The sequence below is a fragment of the Stegastes partitus genome, unplaced genomic scaffold (assembly GCF_000690725.1).
Source record: "Stegastes partitus isolate 25-593 unplaced genomic scaffold, Stegastes_partitus-1.0.2 Scaffold1224, whole genome shotgun sequence".
Lineage (NCBI taxonomy): Eukaryota > Metazoa > Chordata > Actinopteri > Pomacentridae > Stegastes > Stegastes partitus.
The window spans coordinates 146,345-174,260 of NW_007578955.1; the positions used below are offsets into that span (position 1 = coordinate 146,345).

Genomic DNA, 27,916 nt, shown 5'->3' on the forward strand with positions numbered 1-27,916 from the left:
TAGAGTCTGTAGAGTCAAATAATTTTGATGAAATGTCACAAATTTAAGATAAGATTTGAGTCATTTTTTGAACCCAACAGCAGGCCACAGATGAGCAGTTCAAGGACCATCAAACCAACAAGCTTTCTCTATTTACAGTCTCTGGCTCTTATAAATAGCGTCACTTTGGTGATTTTCCAAAGGTAGCATAACTTTAAACCCGCCGGTGAGTTCTGAGGGTCAAAAAGTTACACTAATAATATATTTATAGCTTTCCTTTTCCATGTATAACTCAAAGTTAATATCATATTTGTTCAAATTCCTCATCATGTTTGTTTTTCCTCACCTCAGCCTTCCCCGTTAATATAAGCTGGTAGCAGCGTGATAACACTGAAATAAAATAAATATTTATATCAATTATTATCCCAGCTGCAGGGTTCAAGGTCCTGCTGTGTGCAGCTCTACAGAGGAAAGGGAAGCTTTACTTATTCATGACGTACATCCAGGCTCTCTCTAGATGTAGGACTGCAACTAGCAACTCTGCACTCAATTACCTGTTTTTTTTGGCTTCTGCCAGCAGTTTTCTTTTTGACTCTCTTCTATATTAAAACTCAGGTATTCCACTCTGCCCTCCTCCCCTCCCCTCTCCTGCTGAATCATGCAGTAGTAACACTGAAACAGTTGGGAACTCTCCCAGTGGGACTTACCCAGAGCTCCCTGACAGATGTCTGTGCGAGTAGCTCCATCTACGATGAACTCAGGCCGTTTGCAGAACTCCTGTCACACACACATAAACAAACAGAACAAATTAGCACTTCTCTTGCCTTTCGACACACATTTTGTTCCATTTGCTTTCATACTGACTGTCTGTGCTGGCTGTAGTCCAAAGGGCATATTCCATAGAGATGACACACACTACATACTACTTTGTCATAATATTGTGACTTCAACTTTGACTTTCAAGTGAGAGATTATGATGTGTGTGATGGATCTCCCGCCATGCAGAGGACTGCGGGTCAGATACTGCAAAACGTGACTGGATGTAGTCGGGCAAATGAGTCATTTTGGCAAACTGTACCTGACATGCTATAGATTGGGACATTCTAAATGTTTTTCTGTCATTAGAACAAACCATACGTCTCAATTTTTTAGATTTATATGATTTTGAACCCCAAAACCTGCTGGTGGGTTTAAAGTATGTGGCATCTTTTTAAAAAACAATGCAAAATTACACTTTTTATCACTGCCAAAACCTGGAAAAACCAAAAGAATCACAACATCTTCAACTTTTGAACACCCTTGAACGACTCATTCTAACAGAATCTAACCTTAAAATTGTGATATGTCATTAAAATCATTTTATTCTCCACGTCTCAATTTAAAAAATTGCAGAAACTAAATATTTTTGCTCTGACCTGATTCTGTAAAAAAAAAATAAATAAATAAATTAAATACACGCTCTTGCCATAAGCAGGAAACTATTCAGGCCTCAACTTTTTAAACTGTTATTTTACAGATTTTTTTTTTTACCATATTGTAAATTACAGAAAATATTACGTAAATTTACAGAAAAAAGTATGAATTTACATGTTTACTAGAAAAAAAAGTCCATGAGACACACTTTCTAAACAGTATTTTCCTGCACTGTATTTAAATGATGCAAAATATTGTTATTTGACAACTTCTCGCTGTTATTTTCACAGTTTTTGAACATTACAGCATCCCACTGTTTTTTAACATATTGTTTTCTGGCACCCTTGCTGCTAATTTTCACTTTTTGATTTACAGAATTTCATTTTTACAGTGTAGACACAGAAGCTCACTCTGTTCTGAACAATGAAATTAACCTAAATTTTAAAAATGTATTCCACTTTTTTCAAAGAAAAGTCAGTGTAATTTGACTCTATTGATTGTTTTTTTGAAGACAGATGACTAAACAGCATTATTTTGATAATCAATTAATTGCAAAAATACTTTTTGAGCTAAAATTCAAAGTAGTCACTGGTCCCCAAATGTGAAAATGTTCCAAAATGAAAAAAATCCAGTGTTTCTCGTTCATGTCCCGTTTCTCATGACTTCTTGCTTTACAAACGATCTTCTCCTCAGCATGTTGAGCGTGAGAAACCCCACATGAAGCTATAAAAAGAAATCTTCCATTTCTCCCCATGCCCCACAAACACGAGCCATCAGGCACATGGTTGAATTCACTGAAACACTGAGCATCACACACGGGCCCAAACTCTCTTTTTCAGAATCAGCACTGATTTTTTTGGGAGAAGAAACGTGCACACCATGACCCAGCGTTAACATTACAGCTCCCGTGTGGTGCAGGCGAGCCATGCATTAAGAAGCAATTTTCGGAGAGTCAAGACCCTACGAAGCATTAGAGCCGACACACACACACACACACACACAGGTAACACATGCACACGTGGTGGTCTACACACTCAGATGGAAGCTGCAGGAGGAGCCGAGGGGCTGCAGTCACGATCACGACCCGGAGAGCTTTTAAGATCACGACTTGTCTGCGATTAAAGGAGTGACTGCAGCGATCCGTCACGGTATGTGCAAACTGAACAGTAATGAGAGCGTGCTGCCTTCAGGGCTGCTATGATCAAGACGGTTCCGCTTTGTTCTCTGGTGTCATATTCAGCTACAGGGAGCATCCTGGTGTAATTATAATGGAGTGAGCAGTGATGAGAGAGAGAAAGAGACGCATGGACAGGACCACTGAAAAGGAATCTGACAAGAAGTGAAGAAGAAGCTGGGGGAGGAGAAAGACACGATGCACCTTCTATCTCTTGCAAACTGCCTCAACCGGACCAACGAGACCTCCTAATTGGTGTTGCTTCAACATTAAGTCGACCAATCACCGTTGTCCGAAAGTTTAGTTGCCAAGCAACAGATGAAAATCAAGTCTGTGGGGAAAGGTGCTTAAAAATATTATACCAGGTAATAAAAAAGATGAAATAGTTCCCTGCAGAAAGGCTATAATCTGCTCATGCAGCAAGTCAGACACGCAGAAAGTTTGAAAGAAACTTTTCTGCAGATTCTTGCTCATGTCCTGAGAATCACATCGAGTTCATCATGACGGACAGTTCAAACGTAATCAGAGATTTTTAGGGAGACGTGTCTTTCACTGATTTATCAGATGTTCTGAGCATGATTAAATTACTTCTGTCATCCATGACGGGTAAAGCGGTGTGAAGTGTGCACTGATTCTAGGGGTTCCAGGTGCTGAGTTCAAGTGTCAACTGAATAGTAGTAATTAAATCGCATGCTATGTTGTCAATAAGAAAACAAAGATATTGTGATATAAGAATCATACAAATACTAACTCTCAGTCTTCGTATGTTGAAGGTTTCTGAAGACACTTAAACACATCATCTAGGAAGCATTTAAAATAAAGTAGAGGTAGGTGTGTTTTTTTGTGGCCAAAAAAAAAATCATCGCCTAAATGATCATTTCAATTTTAAGTGTCTAGTGTCTGGAAAATGAGTTTTATACCTTATTAACATGAGGTTAAACCAGTAGCTAGCTGCCTGGGAAATGCACTTTAAAATCTAAAAAGATGGTTTCAAATGCGTATGTGATTCATAATAATAACAAACATGGTCCCTCAGCTGCTATGTTCTCCTCCACCAGCTCATTCACACTTTGTCAAAAGACTCTACTCGCTTTCTATGAGGTTAAAAAGCTCAAGAATGTTGAGTTGACTTCAATGATTTTGGAAGAATGCTGCGATGAAGCTACAGAATCTAGCTCATTCGTGGTCCAGCAGACTTTGACAAAGACTCTGCAGATGCATGGCTGACTCGTGAATCACTCTGGAATGAACTCTATACACAAACCCCATTGCTCCATGGCTCCATTTGTGCAATCCTGAAAACCCTGAGCAATTATTACCATCCCAGCTGAAAGATGTGCTCTTTTCCTCAGCAGCATTACAAAGACTCCCTTTTATTTCTTACCGTGGGCCTCATCCAGCGGACTCCTTGGGTTTTGGAGGATCTCGGGCCGAGCTCGTCGAAGCCCAGGGACGATGAAGCGCAGGGGAAGAGCGGGTCCTCGAAGAGCCTCCCGCTCCGCAGGCTCTGAGCTCTCAGAGACTCAAAGTCCTGACCCAGAAACTTCACTGCATTGTGGTTCTGTCCCAGACCTTGTTCACGATCCCACTGGCTCCTCAGCCTGGCCGCCGCGCCTGTGGCGTATAGGTGCCCCTCTGCCATCCTGAGCTTGTGGGGTTAACAGCGCAGGGTCAACTGTCACTCTCTGCTGGATTTCTTTTTTTTTTTTGGAACCACAATAAGATGCAAAGATGTGTCAGTTATTAAAGAGGCAACTGCGGCCTATTGCATCAACAGCTCTTAGACTGTATAAAGCACTGCAGCATGTAAATCTGATATAAAGTGGTAATGGCTTCAGGGCCCAGTCATAAATTAGAACGAAACAACAGTAGCCATTAGGAAGCTTTTAAATATTGATGAGAGCAGGCTGCTGCTGCTGCTGCTTGGTTGCAGTACTTGTGGTTACAGCTGGATGCTTCGAATGCAATCACAATCACAGGAGCTCAGAGTGCTTCCCACATGAGAGCGACGCTCCTTCGTCACAACAAAGGCAGGTCTGATCCCGGTCCACACCAATCACCAATGGGGTTTTTCTGTCCAGATGCCAGAAGTGCAGGATGTCGCTGCGTCTTTATCCTGCCAGCTGCTCGATCCTATAAAAACAGGTTGAAAATTAGAAACTGGCAGAGAAAGCACTGAAGAAGTCGATGCATAGCTGTATACCTGTGCATGCATGCAAGTATGCATGCACAGACAAAAGCTGTACACACCCTCTATAGATGCAGACGGGTTTTAAAAACGGCAGATGAGCCCTCCCTGTTTCTTTTCACTCACCCGCATACATGCATTCTTGCTATGAATAGCACAAGGATTAAGCACAATAGGCATATCGGCGCTACTTTGACTGTGCAGTGCTGAATGTGTACACAATGTCAATCAGAAACAAACGAGAGTTTAATCAGACGAGTGTGTAGAGCTGGACAGTAGTGCTGCGTGTGTGTGTGTGTGTGTGTGTGTGTGAATGTGTGTGTGTGTGTGTTTACTGTGCACATCTGACAGCTGGAGAGGCTCTGTGTGAGTCTTGATGCACAATGAAGGCAGCACGAGGGCAAGAACAAGCAAAAGCTCTCTGCGACTCTTTAATTAAGCAGAGCCAGAGAGGAGGAAGCGTAAACCGTCATTAGAGCCACAGAAGCTCTTGACAGAACTGGAGCTCGGGAAGAAGTTCATCTCCGTCCGTCTGCTTTTGTAGTCCTCGCTTTGCTTCTTTCTACCTCCACATCCCTTTCAGACGCTCAGGAGTTTATTTTTAACATCGCTCCGGTTTTTTTTGTTTTAATTTCTTTCAGCTCTGTTGCTTTATTTACTACTTCAACTTTCGCTCTTCCTGATCCTAGACTCACCAGTCAGCGGCAGCAGAGCAGAGTGAGGCTGTCATTGGCTGAGGGAGCGCTGTGGAGCCTGCAACAGTTTCCACTGCTCGCTGTGAACCACACCCATTAAAATGGCCCATTTCATGGAGTGTAAAATGTTCCTGCTGACTGAGCCAGAGAACAGAACATGACGCTGCAACAGCAGGTTTCCTGGACTGTGGTTTTACACTCATGACAATGACTTTAATACATTTTTTAGTACTATTACTAGCAGGCAGCAATACTGTAGCTCCTACCACCACCTGCATGAGTATGACACTTATTACTGCTGGTACTGGGCCACTGAAGCTGCAGCTCGTAATGCCAAAAGCACAACTGTACCCACTGCATGGACTGCTGCCATTGGCTGCTACAACTGCTATTTCTACAAATCCTATTCATGAAATTACTACTATAGATATTGTTTTGAATACAACAACAGCGAGCATTTACATCCTTCAAAATAAGAACTCACACTGTTTTGGCTTCTGCATCAAACTTCTTCTTTGGCTGCTACTATTTCTACTACTGTGCTTTTATTTCTGTCGTGCATATATACCTCAAATGCACATAAAGTGATAACGCCAGAACACTTGGAAGAAAAGAACATAACTTTTCATAAATGGTAAACTAACATTGACCCTTCTGTATAAATAAATTTTGCCACAAAATACTTGAAGGTTATTTAATCTCAACTTTCCCTGATTTGTTTAAAACGTCATGAACTATTTAAAATGATATCTATTAAATTTTAGGTTGATATATCAAAGACATTTAAGATTTAAAAAAAAAAATTTATTTACTGTTGACCTACATTATCTGACACATTGAAATTTGAGGCTATATTTGAATGACAATATGTCAGGAACTATCAAAGGTAAAATCCTGATTTTTTTACTGTTGTGTTTCCATAGTGTCATTGATTGGGAATCTGAAATATTGTACAAAAATACAAATTTATGTATAAATATGGTACATATTGTAAAACACAGGAAATCAGTAAAAGAAACTATCTCAAAAACTATTTGATATATCAAGAGAAAATTGTGAAGTTATCTTTATAAATACCCATATTTTATATCCATCCATCCATCATCTATACACCGCTGAATCCCCACTAGGGTCATGGGGGCCTGGAGTCTATCCCAGCTGACTCAGGGTGAAGGCAGGGGACACCCTGGACAGGTAACCAGTCTATCACAGGGCTACACTTAGAGACAGACAACCAAGCACACTCACATTCACACCTACGGACAATTTAGAATCACCAATTAACTTCAACATGTTTTTGGACCTTGTGGGAGGAAGCCGGAGAACCCGGAGAGAACCCATGCTGGGAGAACATGCAAACTCCACGCAGAAAGATCCCGGGTGTCCTCACCGGGACGTGAACCGGCAACCTTCTTGCTGCAAGGCAGCAGTGCTAACCACCGTTCCACCTTGCAGCCCCCCATATTTGATTTATATTATTTTTTAATAAATCAGGCAAATCAGAGATGGTCAAGCAGAAATCATACTAAATATGTGATGATTTAAGATGAAATTACCTTTTCATAATCATTAAAGCAGAAGAAACCAGAGCGTTTACTAGAAAATGACTAACTTATCATATCAAGAGCAATAAAACTTAAAATGGACTTTGTCTTTAGTCTCATCTACATCACAAATCAAACAAAGAATTTCCTCTGCAGGAAGATCATAAAACATATTCTCTTTGTGACTAATAGTGAACTGTAAGATCATATGCATCTTTGGTTCTTGGTCAGATTGCTTCAACTTTCTCTGAGCTGGTAAATGTGTGTTTAGACAAAAATGCATTGAGCATCACAAACACTGCATTGAAAAATTTTTTTTAAAAAAGAGAGAGAGACAAAGGAGTCATGCAAAATCAGGATTTCACAACACTAGTCCAAAGATGTCAATGCAAAATGGACTAATGCAAATCCTACCATTACAAGATCCCATAATTATAGTGAAACATACATGTCATAGTGAACTGCTGCTGTCCCTGCAGACACCAATTACTCTACATGCTTATTTTTCATTTTTAGGTGACTTTAACAACAGCTATTAAAGAAAATCTGCAGCCAGAGTAGGTGTGCTTCCACTACTACACTCAAAAACAACAGCAGACATCCCAACCATGTGGTGGTTTGATCTCTGCTGCGTGCTATCAGGCCACACTCTGGCCAACATGAGTTCAATCTGACTGTGATAAATATTTTATTCCCCCTCACATGAGAAAAACGCTCTCATCCTCACACACACACACACACACACACACACACACACACACACACAGATCTCCCCCACTTCAGCGCAGGTAGTGACACGTACGAGAAATGACAAGCAGCAGACGACACATCCACCCTGAGAGGAGACGCCTCCAGGCTTTTTCACCAGCAGCTACAGCCCAACAACACAGAGGCGGATTAAAAAACAGAAAAATACTCAAGATCTGTTTAGTGTACCTAAACCACTGCACGGTGCCGTCGTGTTTTATGACACGGGCTGGTATTGAAATAACTCCAAAGGCATCAGCATGATATTTCCTGCATGACAGAGCCTGTAATAAACTGCAGTCATGCGCAGTCAACATAATCAAAGTCATCTGGTTACCGGGGGATAAATTTGGTTGCATGCATGTTATTATTATCTGATACATTTCAAGAAGTGATAGAAGGAGAACATACAGCATATGAAAGCAGAGATAAGACACACAAACAGGTCAAATGAGTTGAGAGGCAGACACGGATGGGTTTTGAAACCATTGCCAACGTCAATATAGCCACAGTATGTGCCACTACTGCTTTTTCTTCTGCTGTTGCTGCATGCCTGTCTGTGGTTTCCTTCTCACGCCACAACAAGGGGCAGCTTAAGCGCATGCTGATAGTAGCTAAGTAATGCCTGTGGGCGTGTAAGGTCCAGCGTTGGTGCTGTGAGTAATCCTCATGACAGCCACTGGTGTATTTCTGCATGCAGGGTTCATATTCCAATCAGCGTGAAATAAAATATCCAAAGTATTTGTGGAGATAAACAGACCTGCAGAGAAATTAGACACTCAAAGTGACCACTGGAGGGGAAATGCTGACTTTGAGTGTGATTTTTATCTAAATGCATGACTAAACAAGTTCTACAAACACTTTGAAGCATGTGGTGCATTTGGAGAACACTCCTGAGCAGCTGGGTTGTTCGACTTTAATTTGGTCATATATGAAAACTTGTAGGGGAACACATGGCTCCGACAGATAAAGCTTGTAGACCTGCTGGTAGGTGTGGTCCATGAGAGGAGCTACAATGTCTACAAAAACTGTAACTTTCTCAGGCTGACTAATAGGAACAGCTGGGAGCACCGTCACTTCCCGATCATCTCAAACAATCTCACACGGAGCTCAAGAAAGCCACACTTTGCGGAAACAAAAGATCAACATGTATAGATTTGGTTTTCCTGCAGTCGTGACAGCTGTGAGAGGTTGCTGCTACTTTTGAAAGATCTGTTTCGCAATACACAAACTTCAAACTCTCCTCATTTAGAAGAAAAAAAAGTAAGTTCAGAGCAGAATTTCAAGCGCATTGTAAGATCGTCCTGCAGCGCGACACACACCGTAAAGTCACAGCAGTGTTGATGAGTGAGTTTTATATTTACCTGATCGTGTGTTTCCTTTAAAAGGCCGTTATTTTGACATTCACTGCACAACTTGGGTTTCTCTTTTCCCGTCCATGTTCAGTGTAGGTCCGTCCCCTCCGCTGCTTAGAATTTAGAAACGCCCTGCTGCCTCTGCCCTGATCTGTTGGGTCTGATGTGCCCCCTCCACACTGCGGCTGCGCAGTGCCCGCAAGACAGAAAACACTACAATGGAAGGGAGGGCTTTATTTTTGTGGTTTTCTGGTTGCTTTTGTTTTCAGGGAACCATTTAAAGCAGCTATTCTAGTGTAAACTCAAGTGCATTGCTTGAAGCTCCTTTTTTCCCCTCCATAATATTGTAAATACTGACAGTGCAGTTATTGCTTTTCATGTTTCAAGTACTTCCCTTTATAATTTAAAATTTCATAGAGAAATATGATCTTTTAAAAAATGGGTCAAGTATTTAAACCAAACCTAAACGTGGTAAATGGATACATAAGCTATTTTTCTCGTGTCAGTCGTTTAATTATATTTTTAAGTGTTTTAATTTCAAAGCGCGAACACGGACATCTAGCGTCAACAATCAGTATCGCTCCTCCTTCTAGACTTCATGTCCCGAAAGGCAGTGCGCCTTTTCCCGTCGTGCATTGCGCCGTTCCCATTCTCGCGTGTCCTCCGCTGCCGCCGTTGTTCCATTGAGAGAACCTCAACATGGCATCCGACGGACCACCGGGCACCGAGTCTCTCCCGTCTGATCTTGGGAGTGCTATTGCGGCTTTGAACACATGGAGCAACCCGGAGCTTCAGGGCAAGCTGGCGGAGCTCGGAGCCCCCACGCTGGGTAAGAAAAACGCCGGGAAAGACGCTACAGAAGGGCTGTGTTTAGCTAACGTTCGCTAGCATGTTGCTAATGCTAGGTAGCGTTTAAACGCATTACTTCCGTTGCAATGAGCTGAAGTTAGGCCTGCAGTATGTTTACACTCTCTTAAATACAATTTCTTACACTTGTTAGACAAATACGTTTTATGTTTATCGACGTGACGCCGTTAAAGCAATAGTAACTGCGTTTGTTTTGGTTTGTTAGGTTCCTTGGTGTAGCACAGTTGTCTAGCTGCTTTGCTAACTTTCATGGTCAAGAACGCACTTGTCAGAGTTAGCCTACTTTTCTGTTAGTGTTCAACGTGTGATCAAGATCTGTGCGTTCCTGACAAATTATATGTACACATCTTACACGTACATCGTCATCTCAGTGTTGTGGAAAGGCCAAATTTATAACATGTTTCTGAACTACTTTTGATTCCTCCAGGTCCCAGAGAGGAGCTGATTGACAGATTGAAGGGCTACATGATGCAGGTAAATGCATCCTCGGTGCTTTCAGTTTTACCAGCAATCTGTAATGTTCAATGTTGGTTGTATTAATGTTTGCCACTCGTAGTCATTCGCATACACATCACAGTAGCTCTCTACTTAATGTGATCAGCGCACATTTGTTTTGCGTGTGGGTTTATTGTAAATATCTGTCGCTTTCTATTGTTCTAGATTTTTCTGTCTACACACACGTAGTTAGGAATAAAGTAATGATTCTCAAATCTACCATTATAAAAATTGTTAAGAGAGTATTCCCAACGTATGCTCCTTTGCCCTTTTGGCTGCCTTTTTATTACAATCAATGAAACCTTAATTACTGGTGCTTTAGGCCTGGGTAATAAAATGATATCGATATGCACCGGCAATACACATTTAATTATTGGCAACAAGAAAACTGTGCGACAGAATGTTTGGCAGTGTGCAGGGACCAGTATTTGCACTTGCAGGATATGGTTCATGATCTTGAAGCACCCATGACCCTGTGGCCCCCTCCACCTCGACAACACACTCCCAGACTGTGATGAATATGCTTTAATGGTTAAATTCAAATTAACCTTTTTCAGGCCTGCAGTTAGCAAAACACATATAAATGTTTAAAAAATCATTACTATTGACTGAAGTGAAACATTTTTATTGATCGATGCATTTTCCAGCTGTATCACCCAGCCCTACTCGTACTCCAAATGTTTTTCTCGGTAGCGTTTTACTCAATTGTTTTGCATGCTTGTCTCTCTCTGCAGACTGGGATTCTCCTCAGCAAACCTAATGATGACAAATCAATGGGCTCCCAGGTAATTACCTGATAAATCACAGTGAAAACACTGTTGTCGGTGCATGCGGTTTGACAATGTTTAAGCATCCGGTGTATCACCACACAGTTAATCAGCACAATGTGTATCACCGTTGCTGACGTGTACTGAATAGAGTCACACACCCTTAGTATGGGTTCATTTCACACCCTCACACTTTCCATTCTCCTCACTGTCTCCTGCGTTTCCTCCTCCTCAGATGCAAGGTATCCCTCCTATTCCCCCGATGCCCATGCCGCCCATGCCTCCTGGTATGGGTATGCTCCAGGCTATGAGCATGATGCCTGGAGGGCCCCCTCCACCTGGAATACACATGGGCATGGAACACCCAGGTTTGCCCCCTCCTGGCCTGTCACAGGAAGATCAGCTGAAGATGGCTCAGCAGAGAGCAGCCATGGTGTTGCAGCAGGAGGAGAGGGCCAAGCAGCAGGTGAGATGGCTGAAAGATTACTGACGGAGTAATCCACTTGTGGTGTTGAGTTTGCCTCTAAAATACAAAATAGCCTCGAGTTAATCAGTTTGTAAAATGGTAGTATTCAGTAAAAAACCTTAAATCATCTCTCCTGAAAGCAAGATAAAACAAGTGTCTATGTATCTGCTTTGGGTAGTGAATGACAACAAAAATATTTGATAGTAAGTCTTATTGGTGACAGTTGTAAGATGAAAGTTTGAGTAATTTGAGAACAATCTAACAGGGACATACTAGGTTAAAATGCAGGATGAGGCACAAAAAATATTGTAAGCATACATCTTGTTTTGCTGATTGTTAATCATTCATTCTTTATGGTTGTCACAGGGTGATGCCCGTGTCATGGATGAACAGGATCTTCTGGAGCAACAGAAAAGGGTGAGAGGATGATGGGTTAAGAGACTTATTAAAGTTTCAACGCTGACAATAAAGTTTTTCATTCATCTTTGTCTTCCTCTTCTCATATCAGGCTGCGGTGCTGCTGGAACAGGAGCGTCAGCAGGAAATTGCCAAGATGCAGCCCAGAGCCATGCCCCCTGTCAGCGCAGTGAGAGGTGTGTCTGAGACAGAGTTTAAAAAACATTTCCTGAAATAGTTAGTTCTTTACGTGATATTAGTTTGCCGGTAGGGAAGCTTTCAGTCTCCCACAAGATCTGAAGGCAAATTTTTATGCCACAATTTTCAAGTACGTTATCACATCTTACAGTTTCAGCTTTGGATCCTCGTGGGCCGCTGCCTCCTGGTGTCACGATGTTGCCGACCCAGAAACAGAGAGTTCCACCTCCTCCAGGAGAGGATAACAGAGAGGTAAGCAAACCTTTCCTCTTATGTAGGTTATTTTAGTCTTCTCTGAAACTGTTGTCCAATCACACAGACTGCATGTACTTTAAAATACACAATAGTTTTTGTGTATTTGTAGATAGCAACGCATTTCTTTAGTTAAATCCTCTTTCTTATTTTGTAAAAGACCAAAGTAAGCTCTTCAAACCCTTTGCTCTCAATTACTCGCGTTTTGTGTCCGAATATGTTGGTCAAAGTTCAGCTGAAAGAGGGATCCAGGTTGTTTTACTTTCCGTTGATTGAAAGCGAAGACTATCTTGTGATTCACTGTGTCCTAATTACAAGTTGTTTTGGTTCTATTCCAGGCCTGGCAGAGCGAGGAGGTGAGTGTCAGCGGACCCAAGATCCCTCAGGCTCTGGAGAAGATCCTCCAGCTAAAGGAAATCAGACAGGAGCAGCTCACTGATCCTGCAGGTCAGCACAGCTATCAGCTATCAGCTAGTCAGCTGTTCCTGAAAGATAAACATTTGTTTTGAAGGTTTTGTTCTGTAAGGAAGGCTTCTGAAGATCAACAGTGATTACTACATGAAGTTATTCCATTTCAAAGATGTTAAACTGGTGATTTGTATTGGGGGTGTGAGACGCTGGGTGTGGTCATCACAACCTTTAACCTTCCTTTTCTTTCTTCCAGAAGAGGAAGAAGATGATGATGAGGCAGAGATGGACTTGAACAATTCCTCTGCACCAGTCATGTCTGAGACGGAAGATGATGACAGTCAGATATCTAAAAAAGATGTAAGCCTGCTCTTTATGCGTACACCCTAAACACCGCATCACAAATCTGTTCTTTCAAAAATGTGCTTTTATGCTTGTTGCTGTTGCGATGGCACTTTAAATTGTGATAATCCAGGTGCACATGTTTTATTATGGTTAGTAGAAGTCCCTTTTTGAATTTATAAGTTACCTGTTTTTCAGAAAAACCGCAGACGCAGAAATCGCAAGAAGAAGAGCAAGAAGAAGCGAGCCCAAGAAAAGAAGGAGCAGGCAGAGCAGCAGCAGAAGAAGGAGGGCAGCGACAAGGAGAAGGAGAAAGACAAAGACAAAGACAAAGACAAGGACAAGGACAAAGACAAAGAAAAAGAAAAAGAGAAGGAAAAAGATCCAGAGGTGGAGATCGAGTACGTCACAGAAGAGCCGGAGATTTACGACCCCAACTTCATCTTCTTCAAGAGGATTTTTGAGGCATTTAAGGTGACTTTAACTGACTGTACGACAGCTTTAGGTGTGTAATACACTTGTGTTTTATCATTTGCCTTGGTTTTCCTCTAATGCAGTTCTGCTTTCCTTCTCTTCTCTAGCTGACTGATGATGTGAAGAAAGAGAAGGAGAAGGAGCCTGAGAAGGCAGAAAAGCAGGAGACAGCTGTGCTGCGCAAAAAGGGATTCGAGGAGGAGAAGAAAGACAGTGACGAGAGTGACGAGGTTTGAATTTGCTCCATCTGTTAGGAAAACAGACCAGAAAAAAAAAACATCAATCCTGTTTCATTATGTGTTAAACATCGAAAATATTTGTCATGTACAGGAAATCCGACCAGATGCACCTAAACTGTCCAAGAAGAAGCTGAGGAGGATGAACAGGCTGACTGTGGCTGAACTCAAGCAGGTAGATTAAGATTCCTCAGTAGCGCATCTTTAAAAATAAATGTTTTTTCAACCTGTACTCACAGTCTGAATAATCCAAGGAAGTTTTCAAGCTAACAGATGATTTTCAAGACAAGTAATAATAATAACCTTTAAAATTTTGCTCCAGCTGGTGGCTCGTCCAGATGTAGTGGAGATGCATGATGTGACGGCCCAGGAGCCCAAGCTGCTGGTCCACTTAAAGGCCACCAGGAACACGGTGCCAGTGCCCCGCCACTGGTGCTTCAAAAGAAAGTATCTGCAGGGCAAGAGAGGTATAGAGAAGCCTCCATTTGAGCTGCCCGAGTTTATCAAGAGGACTGGAATCCAGGAGATGAGGGAGGCCCTGCAGGAGAAGGTGGGTGGCCTTTCAACGATTCCTAACAACACTTTAATATATTTGATGTTTTCTTGCAAAAAAAATTCCTGCATGATCAATGAAATTGGTGATCCGTTTTCAGGAAGATGCCAAAACTATGAAAACCAAAATGAGAGAGAAGGTTCGCCCCAAGATGGGAAAGATCGACATCGACTACCAGAAGCTCCACGACGCCTTCTTCAAATGGCAAATTAAACCCAAACTCACTATTCATGGAGACCTTTACTACGAGGTACAAGATTCATGGGAATTCAATCACTTTCCACATTTTTCTCTCAGCAAAGTCTTCATCTCTAATCGGGAGAAGTACATTTATTACAGCGAAATGAATAATGACAGTGGTGCTGCAAGCCTGTGAAGGTCCATTTCATGACCCACTTTCTGTTTGCCTTTCTTGTGTCTCTGCAGGGTAAAGAGTTTGAAACTCGTCTGAAGGAGAAAAAGCCAGGGGATCTGTCTGATGAGCTGCGTATTGCTCTGGGCATGCCAGTTGGACCTGTAAGTTCAATTAGCATTATAATACCTTGTGATTTAACTGAGCTATAACACTTAAAGCCACGACTGCTGAGCTCACCTTTGAAATCTAGAACAGAGAAAAATCTGACCATATACAGTGTAGCATAGTATGAATAGAACAGAGAATATATTAACTGCACTGTGCTGCTTTTTCAGTCTTATTGTTGTTGTGTTTTTATCCCTGCGGTCGTGTCACTTACCCTATTGTCTTGTTGTGTCACGCTCTCTGGTATTGCTGGTAATGTATGAATGTACAGCCTGGGAAAAGACGTGACACGACTTGTTTACAGTGACATAAGACCAACACAATGCAGAGAAAATGAGTTTCAAAAATATACCCAGGCAGCTTTTTTTTTTCTTCTTTTTTCCAGGACACATCAATAGACACTTAGAAATGAATGCATGCAGCTTATTTTTAGGTCACGTGAACCCTCAGAGAGTAGACCCACTATACAGGCAGCACATCTTAGCGCTCAGTGAGGAAACAGTACTGTTCATTGAGCTTATACACAGTTTCTCTTGTTCCCTAGAACGCCCACAAGGTGCCGCCTCCCTGGTTGATAGCCATGCAGAGGTACGGCCCCCCTCCCTCTTACCCCAACCTCAAGATCCCCGGGCTCAACTCCCCCATCCCAGAGGTAATAACATATCTTTCTGTATATTTAAAGAGTTATTTTTCAACCTTTGTGTGCAAACTTGGGTTTTTTATGTAAGCAAAACACTCACAAATGATCTAATCTGTGTATTTATGCAGATAAATTTGTCTCAGTGTGTTTAATTTTTGCTATTATATTTCTTAATATCTCCTTAATGTTGTTTCTCTGTTCATCAGAATTGTACTTTTGGTTACCACGCCGGAGGCTGGGGGAAGCCGCCAGTAGATGAGATGGGCAAACCTCTTTACGGTGACGTGTTTGGGACCAACGCTGCAGACTTCCAGGTCAGGATTACACAACCTGTTGGATTCAAAAAACACATAAAACACTTCAGGATTCGTACAGAGTCTGTACACGGCATTTAAAGAAAAGAATGTTGTTTATTCTTTCGCAATTGTCGCTTTTCTTCGGCTGTTAAATCAATCCGATAAAAGCTGAAGACAACAAAGTAATTACATGTACATAAAACGCTACAAGTAACCAATATGCTTTAGGTTATTGGATCCTGGAGAAACGCTCTCATCTTTCCTGTACTGCTGTGTATGTACAGCAAAATGACAACAAGCTTGATTTGATTTGATGAGTCACCAGATATTTGAGTTGTAATCAAGTCTGCTGTACAGTTTGGTCGTTTAATTTATTGATGATTGCTTGCGCTCTCGCTGTTCTTTGCTCGACTAACAGACAGATGTGTTTTCTGTGTCCAGGCTAAAGCGGAGGAGGAAGAGGTGGACCACACGCCGTGGGGAGAGCTGGAGCCTTCAGACGAGGAGTCATCAGAGGAAGAGGAGGAGGAGGAAAGCGACGAGGAGAAGCCAGACGAAACAGGATTCTTCACACCAGCAGACAGGTACTTAACATGCAAATTATGCTCTACAGAAAAATTAATGCATCTTGAAGAGTCTCTTTCCAAATGAAGTTTTTTTTTTGTTTTTTTTTTAAACATCTTCTTTTATGCAAATAACAACAAAGAATGAGGAAATTGCTTTTATACAAAATAAAGACATCAAACATAAACAAAGCCATGTTGCTGTGTTCTTTTAAGGAGCTTCAAGATTAAAAAGGCAGTTTTCTGTTATTCTCATCAATGCAGAGACACACACTGAACACACTGGCTTAAAACCCATTACCATAATTTACCGTGTAATTATAAGATCTACTGACCTGTGAACTCTGGCAGTAGAGCCCCCATTTTGATTAGTGTTTAACTGGGTAAGTTGGTTCAGTTGATTAGGTGTTTAACTTGTCTATGATTATCCTCTAGTGCAGGGCATGATTGCATGTCCTTGCTCTTTTTTTTTTTTTTTTTCATCTGAGCTTTTGTGTACAAAAGGTTGATTGAGGCTGTTTATGCCCACTGCTGTCTAATCCTGTTCAAGACTTACTATTGATAAAATGACGCGCTGGTGATCTCATCGTGTGCTGTATCTCGTTTTTGCTTGTTTCAGTGGGCTGATCACCCCTGGAGGCTTCTCATCAGTACCCGCCGGCATGGAGACCCCAGAGCTGATTGAGCTGAGGAAGAAGAAGATCGAGGAGGCCATGGACGGGTGAGTGTCGCTCTGTACTGCTTCAACATGTCCATTAATAGGTTTAATTAATCTAAAATAGCTTAGAATATTTAGATACAGCTATTTCTGTACATTTTCTGTCCTGAATTTGATAAATACCTACATTGAAATAATAAAACATGATTCATTTGCTACAAAAAATAGTGAAAAAAGTGTCTTTACATCCACTATAAGTCCCCATTAGAGTTAAAAAATCAAATGGAACCTGTTTAGTATTCATCTAATAGAAAATCTGTCTTTCACCGGCAAATATTTGTAGCACTGATTTGACACGGCCAAAACATTTGTCTATATGAGGTCAGTGTAAGTGAACAGCATAAGATGAAAATATAACCTACAATCACTTGGAGATGTTTTTATATTTACTAAACCTTTATATTTTGCGTTAAAAAAGAGTGAATACCAAAAAAAAAAGCAATCAAACTTAATGACTTTCTTTGTTTGACATGTTCTTGTGTTGGCAGAAACGAGACGCCACAGCTGTTCACTGTTCTGCCAGAAAGACGAACTGGCCCCGTAGGAGCGGCCATGATGGCTTCAACACACATTTACGACATGTCAGGGGTAAGACGAGATATCTGCAAATGCATAAACCTGCCTCGGTGTCCTGTCGTGGTAGCTGAGCCTGAAATCTCCTCCTCCTCTTGTTTTTCCCCGTCTCCAGGCCATGGCGGCTCGTAAGGCGGGCGGAGGGCAGGAGTCGCAGGGTGTGGAGGTGGCTCTGGCCCCCGAGGAGCTGGAGCTGGACCCCATGGCCATGACGCAGAAGTACGAGGAGCATGTCAGGGAGCAGCAGGCCCAGGTGGAGAAGGAGGACTTCAGCGACATGGTGGCCGAGCACGCCGCCAAACAGAAGGTAGTACAAAACGGAATCAGTGTCAGCTTATCTCACATTTAAGCATTTTTCCTTCATGTAAATTTTTATTTCTTCTGTTAGTTATTGTTGATAAATAATATTCTGGTATGTGGTAGCGCTGCCTCCAGTAGACGACCAGACATTAATTGATAATTAAATGACAAGCTGTGATTGGTCAGATGTTTACAGGGAGAACAGTGACTCATACAGACCTGATCCTTTACACTGCTGGTCCCAGTGGTTATCTGTGTAGAATTAGATATGTTGGGCAGGAAAGCCAAAGGGTTTGACCCTTCCAGGGGTAAAAAAAAAAAAAAAAGGTGACACTTTGCTGGTGTTATTGCAGCTATGTGTGCGCTTGTAATTCTTAGAACTTAAAGGCTCATTATTAGCTATGTTCTCATTTTCCCAACGAGCCACAAAAACCTTCTTGACAACCAGTTGACAAATTTCTTGAATTTTCATCTACTTGCCAACTCAGAAAGGTCAACTACACCCAGTTCCTAGAGGCTGTTATGTTTGCTGGTCTGAAGTCTGGTTGGTATTTCTCTGGCAGGCAGGAAGTTGATGTTTTGTGCAGCAGAAATATGCTAGAAATACATACATGTGGAGTTTCAATCACTACAGTACATCAGACCAACAAAGACAGCTGTTAAATCAGCACCATATCTATTTTAAATCCAATAAAAAGCAATTGTAGTTGTTGAAAGAAATAGTTTCTGTTTTTGTAAGCCCACTTGATCAGCAGGTCTGGCCTGTGAAGTAAAAGCATGTGACTCTGCAGTCGTTCTATTAATACACTAAAGGAAAGTAGGAGTTTACTGTCATTTCAGTTTCTCCCTTGTGGTTAAATTTGAATATTAATAGCCTCCCCTCTCTCCTTCCTTGTCACACAACAGCAAAAAAAGAGGAAGGCCCAGCCACAGGACACGCGAGGCGGCGCCAAGAAATACAAAGAGTTCAAGTTCTAGAGGAGAAGCGTGGAGGCAGAGCGCTGCGAGAAGGCCGGCCACAACAGGAAATGAAAGGGGAAGACGCAGACTCAGATTTCAATTTCAGCGGATGCAGACTGCAACATCAATCATCTGTTAGACCAGTAACAGTACATACATCCTTTGTTCCTTTTTTAAAAAATCTAAATCGACGATGTTGTCCTGACGAATCAAATGTGTGTCACGTAAGAATGCTGAAGAATGTGTTTCCTCTGTTCAACTCTGCTTTTTAGGTCCTGGTTATTTTTTCACTGTAACCATGTTTTTTTTCTGTTTTTTTGTAAATAAAAGAAGTGATGACGCGAGTTGACAGCTGCACGTCCCCGGGGTTGCTTTTATTCTATTTCGTCGCATTGGGGAGGGAGGGGGGATTTCACTGACATGGGTAATCACATGCTGCTGGTAAAATGCAAGGTATTTTCCAAGTCTTAGTCAGCTGATCCAGATGTAGACTCAGGCACAGTGACTTCAGACGGAAAGACCCTCCGTATTAACTGGTACTTTACACTTGAGGCCTATTTTACCATATGAAGTTGCTGAACTGTGTCCTCTGTGCTGTATTTGAGGGATGGCGGTGCTTCTTTAGCTGTTTAGTCTGAGATAAGACCAAGTGTTGAGGATGAGACCATGTCAAGGTCCAAACAAACTTTAGACCAGAGCTTAAAAAGAAACCAGAGGGCTTCAGTTGAGGCTGGTTTTAAGCTCATGTTTAGAAGTTTAAGGCTCCATCAGAGTAACTGCAAACACTTGGGAGCAACAAAGAGGCTTTAACGTGTGTTTAGACCCCAACATGGCGACGAATTCTTTAAGAGACCAGAACTGTTAAAGGGGAAAATTTAACATTTTGTATTAAATACTAAGAAAAGATGGTTGGTGCTCAGTTCAGAGTTTTGTAACGGTGTTCCTAAATAAGCTTCGATTAACATAAAGATTATAAACAAGGGAAATGGTTAATTTGTTTGTGTGTGACGGTAACAAAGTCCAAAGTCAGCACCTCTAAAGCTCACTTAAAAGTTTGTTTAATGATTAGATGAAGTGTTATTTTTAAGTTCATGGCCCTGGATTTACGCCCCGGGACGAATGCACCGCGGCTAGAACTCCCCATTTAACAGCATGCACAATCACGAGGATAAATTTCACGGGTGCATTTAGTGTCTTCATCATTGCCTTGATCGGATCGGTTGCTATGGCAACACTGATATGATCTCAGCTTGACAAAGATGTCAGGGGAGCACCGTACGCACGGGGCACTTGAGGATTATTGCCTAAAGTAATGAGTCATTAATTCTCACAAACATGCCAAGAGTGGCAACGAGCTGCAGGTTCCACAGCCAGAGGGCGGTAGAGGACTCCAGAGCCGGCCGTCTGGGAAGCACAGTGACCTAAATAAGCTGCAGCAGCTACATGCTGACTCGGTCACTGGTACACAAGCTCACACAGCGCAACAGCCTGTTCAAATCAAATCCCTTGACCGTCCTAAAAGCAATGGAAATAGCACCTATGCTGCCAGTAATGTGGAGCTGTGTGCTCAACAGTGTGGACAAGTGACACTAGCAGGCGTTATTATTACTGATAGGTACACAGTGACAGTTCTGGGAATGAGGCCTGAGTCTGCTCTGGATGGAAGGATGTAATCTGGTGTTTGGATTTGATGATACAGCGTGTTGTGATTTGTTATTCCTGCCATCAAAATTCAAACGTCATTATCTATTAAGCCGTAATTATCTGTAACGAGACCATTTTAGACTCCTGATTTTAACACAGGGCTGCAAGGTGGCTCAGTGGTTAGCATCATTGCCTCGCAGCAAGAAGGTCGCTGGTTCGCGTCCCAGAGAGGACACCCGAGATCTTTCTGCGTGGAGTTTGCATGTGCAGCGTGGGTTCTCTCCAGGTTCTCCGACTTCCTCCCAGAAGGTCCAAAAACATGCTGTGGTAATTGATGATTCTAAATTGTCTGTAGGTGTGAATGTGAGTGTGCTTGGTTGTCTGTCTCTAAGTGTAGCCCTGTGATAGACTGGTGACCTGTCCAGGGTGTCCCCCGCCTTCACCCTGAGTCAGCTGGGATAGACTCCAGCCCCCTGTGACCCTAGTGAGGATTAAGCGGTGTATAGATAATAGATGGATGGATGGAGCTGATACTATGAGGGAGTTCATCAATGAATCACTGGAAAGAAAATTTGCTTTTATTTTGCTGATCTGTCCTTTTTGTCACAAAATACCAATAATTCACTGGTTGTAGCTTCTCTTGTGTGACTTTTAAACATTCATCAAACCACAGGATCTTTGGGTTTTGGACTGTTTTGGCCACATTTTATTCATGTAATGATGTAGAAAAGAAGTATGAAGTGTCTTCTCCACTGCACACATACATGCACTGTGCAGCTGCTGTGTAAATATACAGCATGCTCGTTGCTGCTGTTTGAAATGTCCTGTACAGGAGAAGTTTACTTGTGTTGCGTAAGACACGGTATAAACTTAATTGACTCTGACGTCGGATTTGGAGCCCGTGCAGTGTCACTTGATGACTTGGCAGATTCGGGGCGCTGTGCAAAAAAGTAACCCGGGATTATCCAGTGGCCATGTTTTAATCTGCTTGATTCTAATCTCTTTATCAATGGCAGGAGATGGCGGTGAGAGAAGCCTGTTAAAAAGAGCAGAGGGGGTGGCACTGCGTTTAAGTCATTCAGCAGATTATCCAAAAATCAAGCAGCACCGTGCTGTTTCATGCTGTTAGTGCGGGAATGTAAACTCGCAAACACTTTACACTAATCTCCACTTCCAATTTAATATTTAATAAAAAGGTTTCTTACAGTTTATAAAGTAATTATGAGGAGATATATGTGTTTATTCATCTGTTTTTTAGTAGCTCCTCCTGTGGGAAGCCATAAGCGAAGGCCGGAGTGTGTTTTAAACCATTTATTAAATGTTTCTAGCTGCTTATTGATCCACAAATAGAGTTTACAAATTCAAGTGTTACCACAAAACCGATGTTACTGATGCTTTGATTAACTTAGCAAAGAGGGAACATACTGTACAAACATATGACATCACCAGCTGTTTGCTTTGTGTTACATCATTATTACCAGCTTTTGCAGTGACATGCTCTCCAACCCCTAAGCCTTCATCTAATTTTCAGTCATTTTCTTTCATAAATATACAATTCTCCAACAACCTCTGGATGTAGCAGAATCTTTCAGAGCAAAACGTGCCTCTTACAGGGTTTTCATCAGTGTGTCTTCAGGCTGTGAGGAACATTTCAAGCGCATAATGCTGTTGTAAGCCCCCGATCACAGCTGTGATAATCTGCCTATGGAGAAACGTCAAAGCGACGGCAGCCAGCTGTGCCGTGACGTTGTCATTAGGTCACCTTCTGATTCATATTCACATTCGGAGATTACAATCGGAGCCTTGCCTTTGTCACCTGAGGGTGCAGACGCTGCACCTGTTCCACTGACAGGCAGCCAAACGCTGGGAGAGAGGCAGCGTGGTGTTTGTTTCACAGGGAGAAAGGGTGGAGCTGGTGGTTACAACGTAAACAAAAGTGGAAGGGAAGTATTTGCGTGTTTGCTTGGTGTCAATGTGTTTGCATATATTACAGCTTGAAACCACATATAAACTACATTTAACACATGATCAGCTTCAAAAACCAAGAAAGAAAAGACAAGTAAAAGCCCTGCTGACTGTCATATCAGGTATCAACAAGTTATGTGCATGAAACAAAAGCAAGCTGAATTCACAGACTGTAACCGGTTTTGCACCTTTGTATATCTGCTTGCTCACAACTGAAAGAAGGTGTGTGCTTGCGCGCGCACATGTGTACGTGTGTGTGTGTGTGTGTGTGACTAATGGGAATCATTTCAGCGACACCTGAGGCTCCAGTCAGAGGCCAATCTAGGCCGAAAATAGAACAATTCACACATGTACCCACACCGATCCCCAATAAAACAACAGAATGCATCCAGTTCTCCTATAGGAAGGTTTCGCTTTAGCTCCGTATAATGTAAATACAACACTGATGTAAGACAAAACCAGTGGATGATGGGTAAATATTGACTCTGACTGGTTTAAATCAATACACTCGTAAGGTGGAAGAGGTGTTTTCCTCACTGCGTGTCATTGGTGTCAACCATCTATTTGATTAGTTTGTGTAATGATATCCTATTGTTAACTGGGTTAAATATGCACATAAGTCTGGTCTGATAGATAATGTATAGTTTGCCAGTCCTGGTATCGATCTGATGAGATGTTTCAAACTGACATCAATGCAGCTGCAGCTAGTACAGAGCACTTTGATCATATTTCTTTCATATATTTGTTTTGTATGTATGAATATAGTGAGTACTGGCATGTTCACAGGTAGCATATAAGGGTTTCCTTTTTGTATTTGTATGCCACACAGCATACACTGTACTAAACACTTAGAGATGATATCACAAAATTGCAGTTTACATCAGGTACAGAGGAGCAAGCACAGTGCATTCGTCGTCAGTGCTTTTCTTTTAACACTAGACCTAAAAAAATCCAATCTTCTCTCTAGAACATACAGTACTATACACCTGATAGGTTGTACAGAGTAAAGTCTCAGTACTCAGGTCTGCCCAGGATATAAAACTGGAATAGAAACACTGATACACATGTTCTTGGCCTGTCCATGCCTAAGTTAATATTCTATACTCCAGGTGCTTAATGACATTACAGGAATAACCATCCCTGCAGAACCAGGAGTAATCCTGCTGGGAATGGTCTGCACTCATATAGCACCTTTTAAGGCCTGGCACACGCTCCTGTGATGAAAGCTGATGTAAAAATGTCTAGAATCGCCCATATTACAGCCAAGTGATGTATCTCTGTGCAATGGAAAGATGAACAACTGCCTACATTTGCTAGCTGGATGAATGAATTAGCATCATGTATGTCAAATGGAAAGATAGTGCCCCACCTGAACTGACTTATGTGTCAATATGTGTTAGTGTTGTGTTGTATTAGTCAGCTCAAGGGTCATTATGTTACAAACACAATAAAAAGAAAAAATGCATAACAATAATAATATTACATTTAATTAGAAATAAATAAAAATTTAAAAAAAAAACTCTCTCGATAGAATTAATTGAGCCTAATTAAAATAACGTCAACTATGTGGCGTATTATATTATTATTGGGTAGATTTAAATGAAAAGTGATATAAATATATATTTTTTTCATTTATATACCCTTTTATATAAACAGAAAATTAACACTAATAATACCAGTACTCATCGTAATACTGCTGATAACAACTTTTTTTTTTTTTAATATAATAATAATCTCCCTAGATTCAACTCAATAAGCTTTATTGAAATACAGCTAAAAAAAAAAAAAAGAAAAAAAGAAAAAGCTATCCAACCATGCAGCCTATTGTGGAAAAAGGAATGCATTTGAAAAGTAAACCAGAAAATATATATTTGAAAATAAAGACAAAGTGTTGCCAATGACACCAGCAGTAATAGATTTGTTTTAAAAATAAATAAAATGTGTTTAAAAACAATGAGCTGTGTTGACATGTAGCTGTGTAAGCTAACAAACCGGCTAATTCTAGTCATAACAAAAATATTATTACAAATATTTAAATGATAACAAATCAGTTTGGCTGCTGTTTATGGCCGTGCGGGTGCTGCTGGGTTCTGTTGGGTTCTGTTGGGTGCTGTTGGGTGCTGCTGGGTGCTGTTGGGTGCTGCTGGGTGCTGCTGTGGGCTGTATCGTGCAGAACGAGGTGGGGTTTCGCAGAGCGCGCCTCTCCATTGGCCGCCCTTCCTGCTCAGGACTCTGTGAAGAGGCGTTGCTCCGCTGCGCCGCCGCCGCTGCTGCTGCTGCTGCTCTCGTTGCTTTCTGCTCATTGTGCGACTTCGGCGAGAGAAATTTCCGCTTCCTGCACCGACAAACAGCAGCAGCCGAAACACACACCGAGCCGACACCAAGTTCCGCGCGGAGACGGGAGACGGACGCCGGGATTCGCCGCCTGCCTTCGCCTCCGAAGCCCCGACGACTGCAATGTTTTCACTGTCGGGCGGCGATTAGCAACGAGCGGAGCAACTTTCCGTTTGAACCGAGAGGAGCCTGAAAAAAAAAAACACAAATAAGAGGCAAGAGGAGGAGAAGAAGCGCCGACGGCACCAGGAGAAGGACACACGGAGCAGGCAGCGCAGCGCGGGTCTTCCCCCCGTTAGGCTCCGTCTGAAAGTCCCCCTCCAGCCTCCGGGATGTCGGAGCGAGGAGGGCTCCCGCGGACTGGGGGCGTCCCTTCGCCGCACATGCAGCCCTCCAAGCCGGTCAGCATCACCTCCAACCGGCCGGTCCACATGAACCTGTACGCCACCTGGGAGGTGGACCGCTCCTCGCCCAGCTGTGTGCCGAGGTATGTGCAAAGGGGGGCCGGGGAGAAAACCGGGTAGCCTAAGCCGAGCATGACTTATCATTTTTGGGCTGGTTGTGAATGGGAAATGACCCAGGCAGCGTGTCTCCTCTGGGGGATCGCAAACAGACAAACACCCATGGGTGCCTGTGTAGAACGCCTCATTTAATGCTGCTCTGCTATGCAAAGGAGGTCCCATCTAAACCACTAATGAGCATTTTATTTGCTGTAGCTGTTACATTAACCTGTGATCTGGACCCTTTGTTTGCCATCTGAACACTTTCTGTGGTCCCCAGTCCTCATGTTGACCACCAGCAGCTCTCCCAAATGATCAGCAGCCTCTCCAGCCTTATTGTTAACACATACTGACATGTTCCCTGGTTCTGTTCTACCCTCATAAGGCTGCGTGTCGGAGCAGCTGCAGCCTTCTCCCCAGCGGATAGCCTCAGTTGTTGCCCACCTGATCAATGCAGACACAAAAGATTGACGAAGCATTTGGTCGCAGACTGTCACTTCAGCTGTAAGGAGCCAGTTTGTATCCCTGAATGAAACAGCTGCAAACACCAGCCGCCGGGATGTGCTGGGTTGTGGTGGAACAGAAAAGCAGGAATCGTCTCTGAGGCGACTCCAGAAGCCAGATTTATTGTCACATTTTGACTGCCTTGACATGCTGATGGTTGATGTTGTAACACAAGTGTGTGTTTGTCAGGGCATTGCAGCAAGGTCACAATAGGCGCGACACCTTATCCACCTGAGCTCAGCCCCAAACAAAGCAGCTGAAGTAGGTCTCTTTGTCTGACTGAAAGGCTCAACAGCCAGTCTGAGAAGTGATTCAGCCGGCCGGCGTGCGTGTCACACCGCTGACGGAGGAAGAAGATCCACTTCCTGATGTGACCCGTGATATCAGATCCGAGCGGCCGAAGTTTGTCCTGTGTTTACGATGCTGCTGTAATAACTGCAGGTCATGAGTTAGACTCAAGGTCAAAGGTTAACAGCAGAAGTGTTTTCCAGCCCAGATGAAGCCTCCAGCAGGAGGGCCGGTGATGGATTTTACAGCATGTCAAAGTGCAAACAGTCGTATAGAAACCTCAGAATGTGTTATTTGTGGATTCGCTCGTCTTTATAGGGCAGATTTCACCTGTTAAATCAAGCCGTAACTTTCCGATGGAATGTAAAGTTCCCGTCTAAATTTGTGGTGTTTTTTTTTTTCACAGTCTTAAGCGTGACCTGCATCCTGTCAGATGAGCCCAGATGTTTAGGTTACTGAAAGCAATTAGTGGGAATAAAGCACGCTGGTAAAAGCACCACGGTCATCATCACACAAAGCTCACATGCTGACATCTTAATGCTGCTTTCTAAAATGCTTTGGGGCTTTACTGGTTTAGAAGCAAAGCCTCAGGGGTGTGTTTTGCTTCTTAGCATTTTAGCAAAGTGTGTGTGTGTGTGTGTGTGTGCGCACCAGGCACTTGTGAATAAATGATACAGTCTTGGATCTTTATTTTGGAGCAGGTCGCTTGAATAAAACATCCATTGTTAGTCTGCATTTTAAATCTCTCTCTCCTCCTGACCTTTCTGTTGAGATCATTACATCCTGTGTGTGGATATCCACAGCTGATTTTCAATATGTGCAGGCTCCGAAATGTGATTGTGGACTTTTTTTCCTTTTTTTTGGAGGGGAGCTTTTTTCAGCAGCCGTCACGGTTCGTCAAATATCTTCGATTTCACTGCAGATGCAGAAACACAGGGAGACGCACAGAGCCAGAAGAAGAAGAAGAAGAAGGAAAAAGACGAGGGGGGGGATTGGAGAGAAACAGGATGAGACTGGGAGATGGAAGAAGAAGCGGTGACTCTGTCATCTACATTTAAATAGGATTTCTCTCAGACACAGGCAACAGGAACGTCTACAGAAATGGTGCTGACAGTTAATCCAGAGCTCGAAGAACCTGCTACAGACTCTAAATAAATCAGGCGTAGTGATGTCTTCCAGTTAGCTGAGTGTAGCCTATTTGCTTCTTGTTGCTTAATCTTTGTTGCTGCAGTGAGGACTGTGAACTTCCCCCCCTCCGGTCGAGCTGTTGTTGCTGTAACCTCTTCCTGTCTACCCAAAATGCCACTTGGTTTCTGGTTTGTGCCGTTACTGTGGGTTGACTTTTCACCCTCGCAGACACAAACATGCATTCAGCTGCGCAATCCAAATATCCCAACTTGTACAGAAACCTGGAAAAGTGCTAAATATATCCGCCCATGATTGCGTGTTTTGTGGCATTTATTCAGCGGGGAGTAACAGGAAATATTTCAGAGTGAGAGATGATATCTGTCGGTTGAGCAGTCATCATGAGTCAAATTTTGCAAGTGTGCTGCAACCACAGT

General features: G+C 42.5%; 3 protein-coding genes across 6 annotated transcripts in view; 2 read left to right on the forward strand and 1 right to left on the reverse strand.

Moving 5' to 3' along the window:
* Window positions 1-9,228, reverse strand: part of capn1 (calpain 1) — a 32,074-nt gene extending 22,846 nt beyond the window's left edge. Inside the window, exons 1-4 of one of the 3 annotated variants that reach the window (XM_008297489.1) lie at window positions 9,105-9,228; window positions 4,566-4,699; window positions 3,951-4,262; window positions 687-756 (exon numbers count right to left, since the gene is read on the reverse strand). In XM_008297489.1, the coding sequence (XP_008295711.1) occupies window positions 687-756; window positions 3,951-4,208 (328 nt within the window). In that variant the 5' untranslated portion in view covers window positions 4,209-4,262; window positions 4,566-4,699; window positions 9,105-9,228. Of the gene's footprint in view, window positions 1-686; window positions 757-3,950; window positions 4,700-9,104 lie in introns of all 3 variants that reach the window. The other 2 variants (XM_008297488.1, XM_008297487.1) reach the window with 2 other exon arrangements.
* Window positions 9,229-9,759: 531 nt separating this feature from the next.
* On the forward strand, window positions 9,760-19,473 carry sf3b2 (splicing factor 3b, subunit 2). 2 transcript variants are annotated; one of them, XM_008297491.1, is made up of 22 exons: window positions 9,760-9,924; window positions 10,390-10,436; window positions 11,192-11,242; window positions 11,460-11,690; window positions 12,057-12,107; window positions 12,199-12,283; window positions 12,436-12,536; window positions 12,875-12,983; window positions 13,201-13,304; window positions 13,485-13,760; window positions 13,868-13,990; window positions 14,091-14,171; window positions 14,319-14,546; window positions 14,650-14,799; window positions 14,976-15,065; window positions 15,614-15,721; window positions 15,916-16,023; window positions 16,447-16,589; window positions 17,188-17,289; window positions 17,775-17,874; window positions 17,975-18,166; window positions 19,066-19,473. In XM_008297491.1, the coding sequence occupies exons 1-22, from the start codon at window positions 9,795-9,797 to the stop codon at window positions 19,135-19,137; spliced, it is 2,682 nt and encodes an 893-aa protein (XP_008295713.1). In that variant the 5' UTR covers window positions 9,760-9,794; the 3' UTR covers window positions 19,138-19,473. The 2 variants fall into 2 exon arrangements, with proteins under 2 accessions (XP_008295713.1, XP_008295714.1); XM_008297492.1 differs by having other exon boundaries at window positions 13,204-13,304.
* Window positions 19,474-25,039: 5,566 nt separating this feature from the next.
* Window positions 25,040-27,916, forward strand: part of pacs1 (phosphofurin acidic cluster sorting protein 1) — a 60,818-nt gene continuing 57,941 nt past the window's right edge. The window contains exon 1 of the mRNA XM_008297493.1: window positions 25,040-25,549. Coding sequence (XP_008295715.1) covers window positions 25,395-25,549 — 155 coding nt within the window. The 5' untranslated portion in view covers window positions 25,040-25,394. The remainder of the gene's footprint in view (window positions 25,550-27,916) is intronic.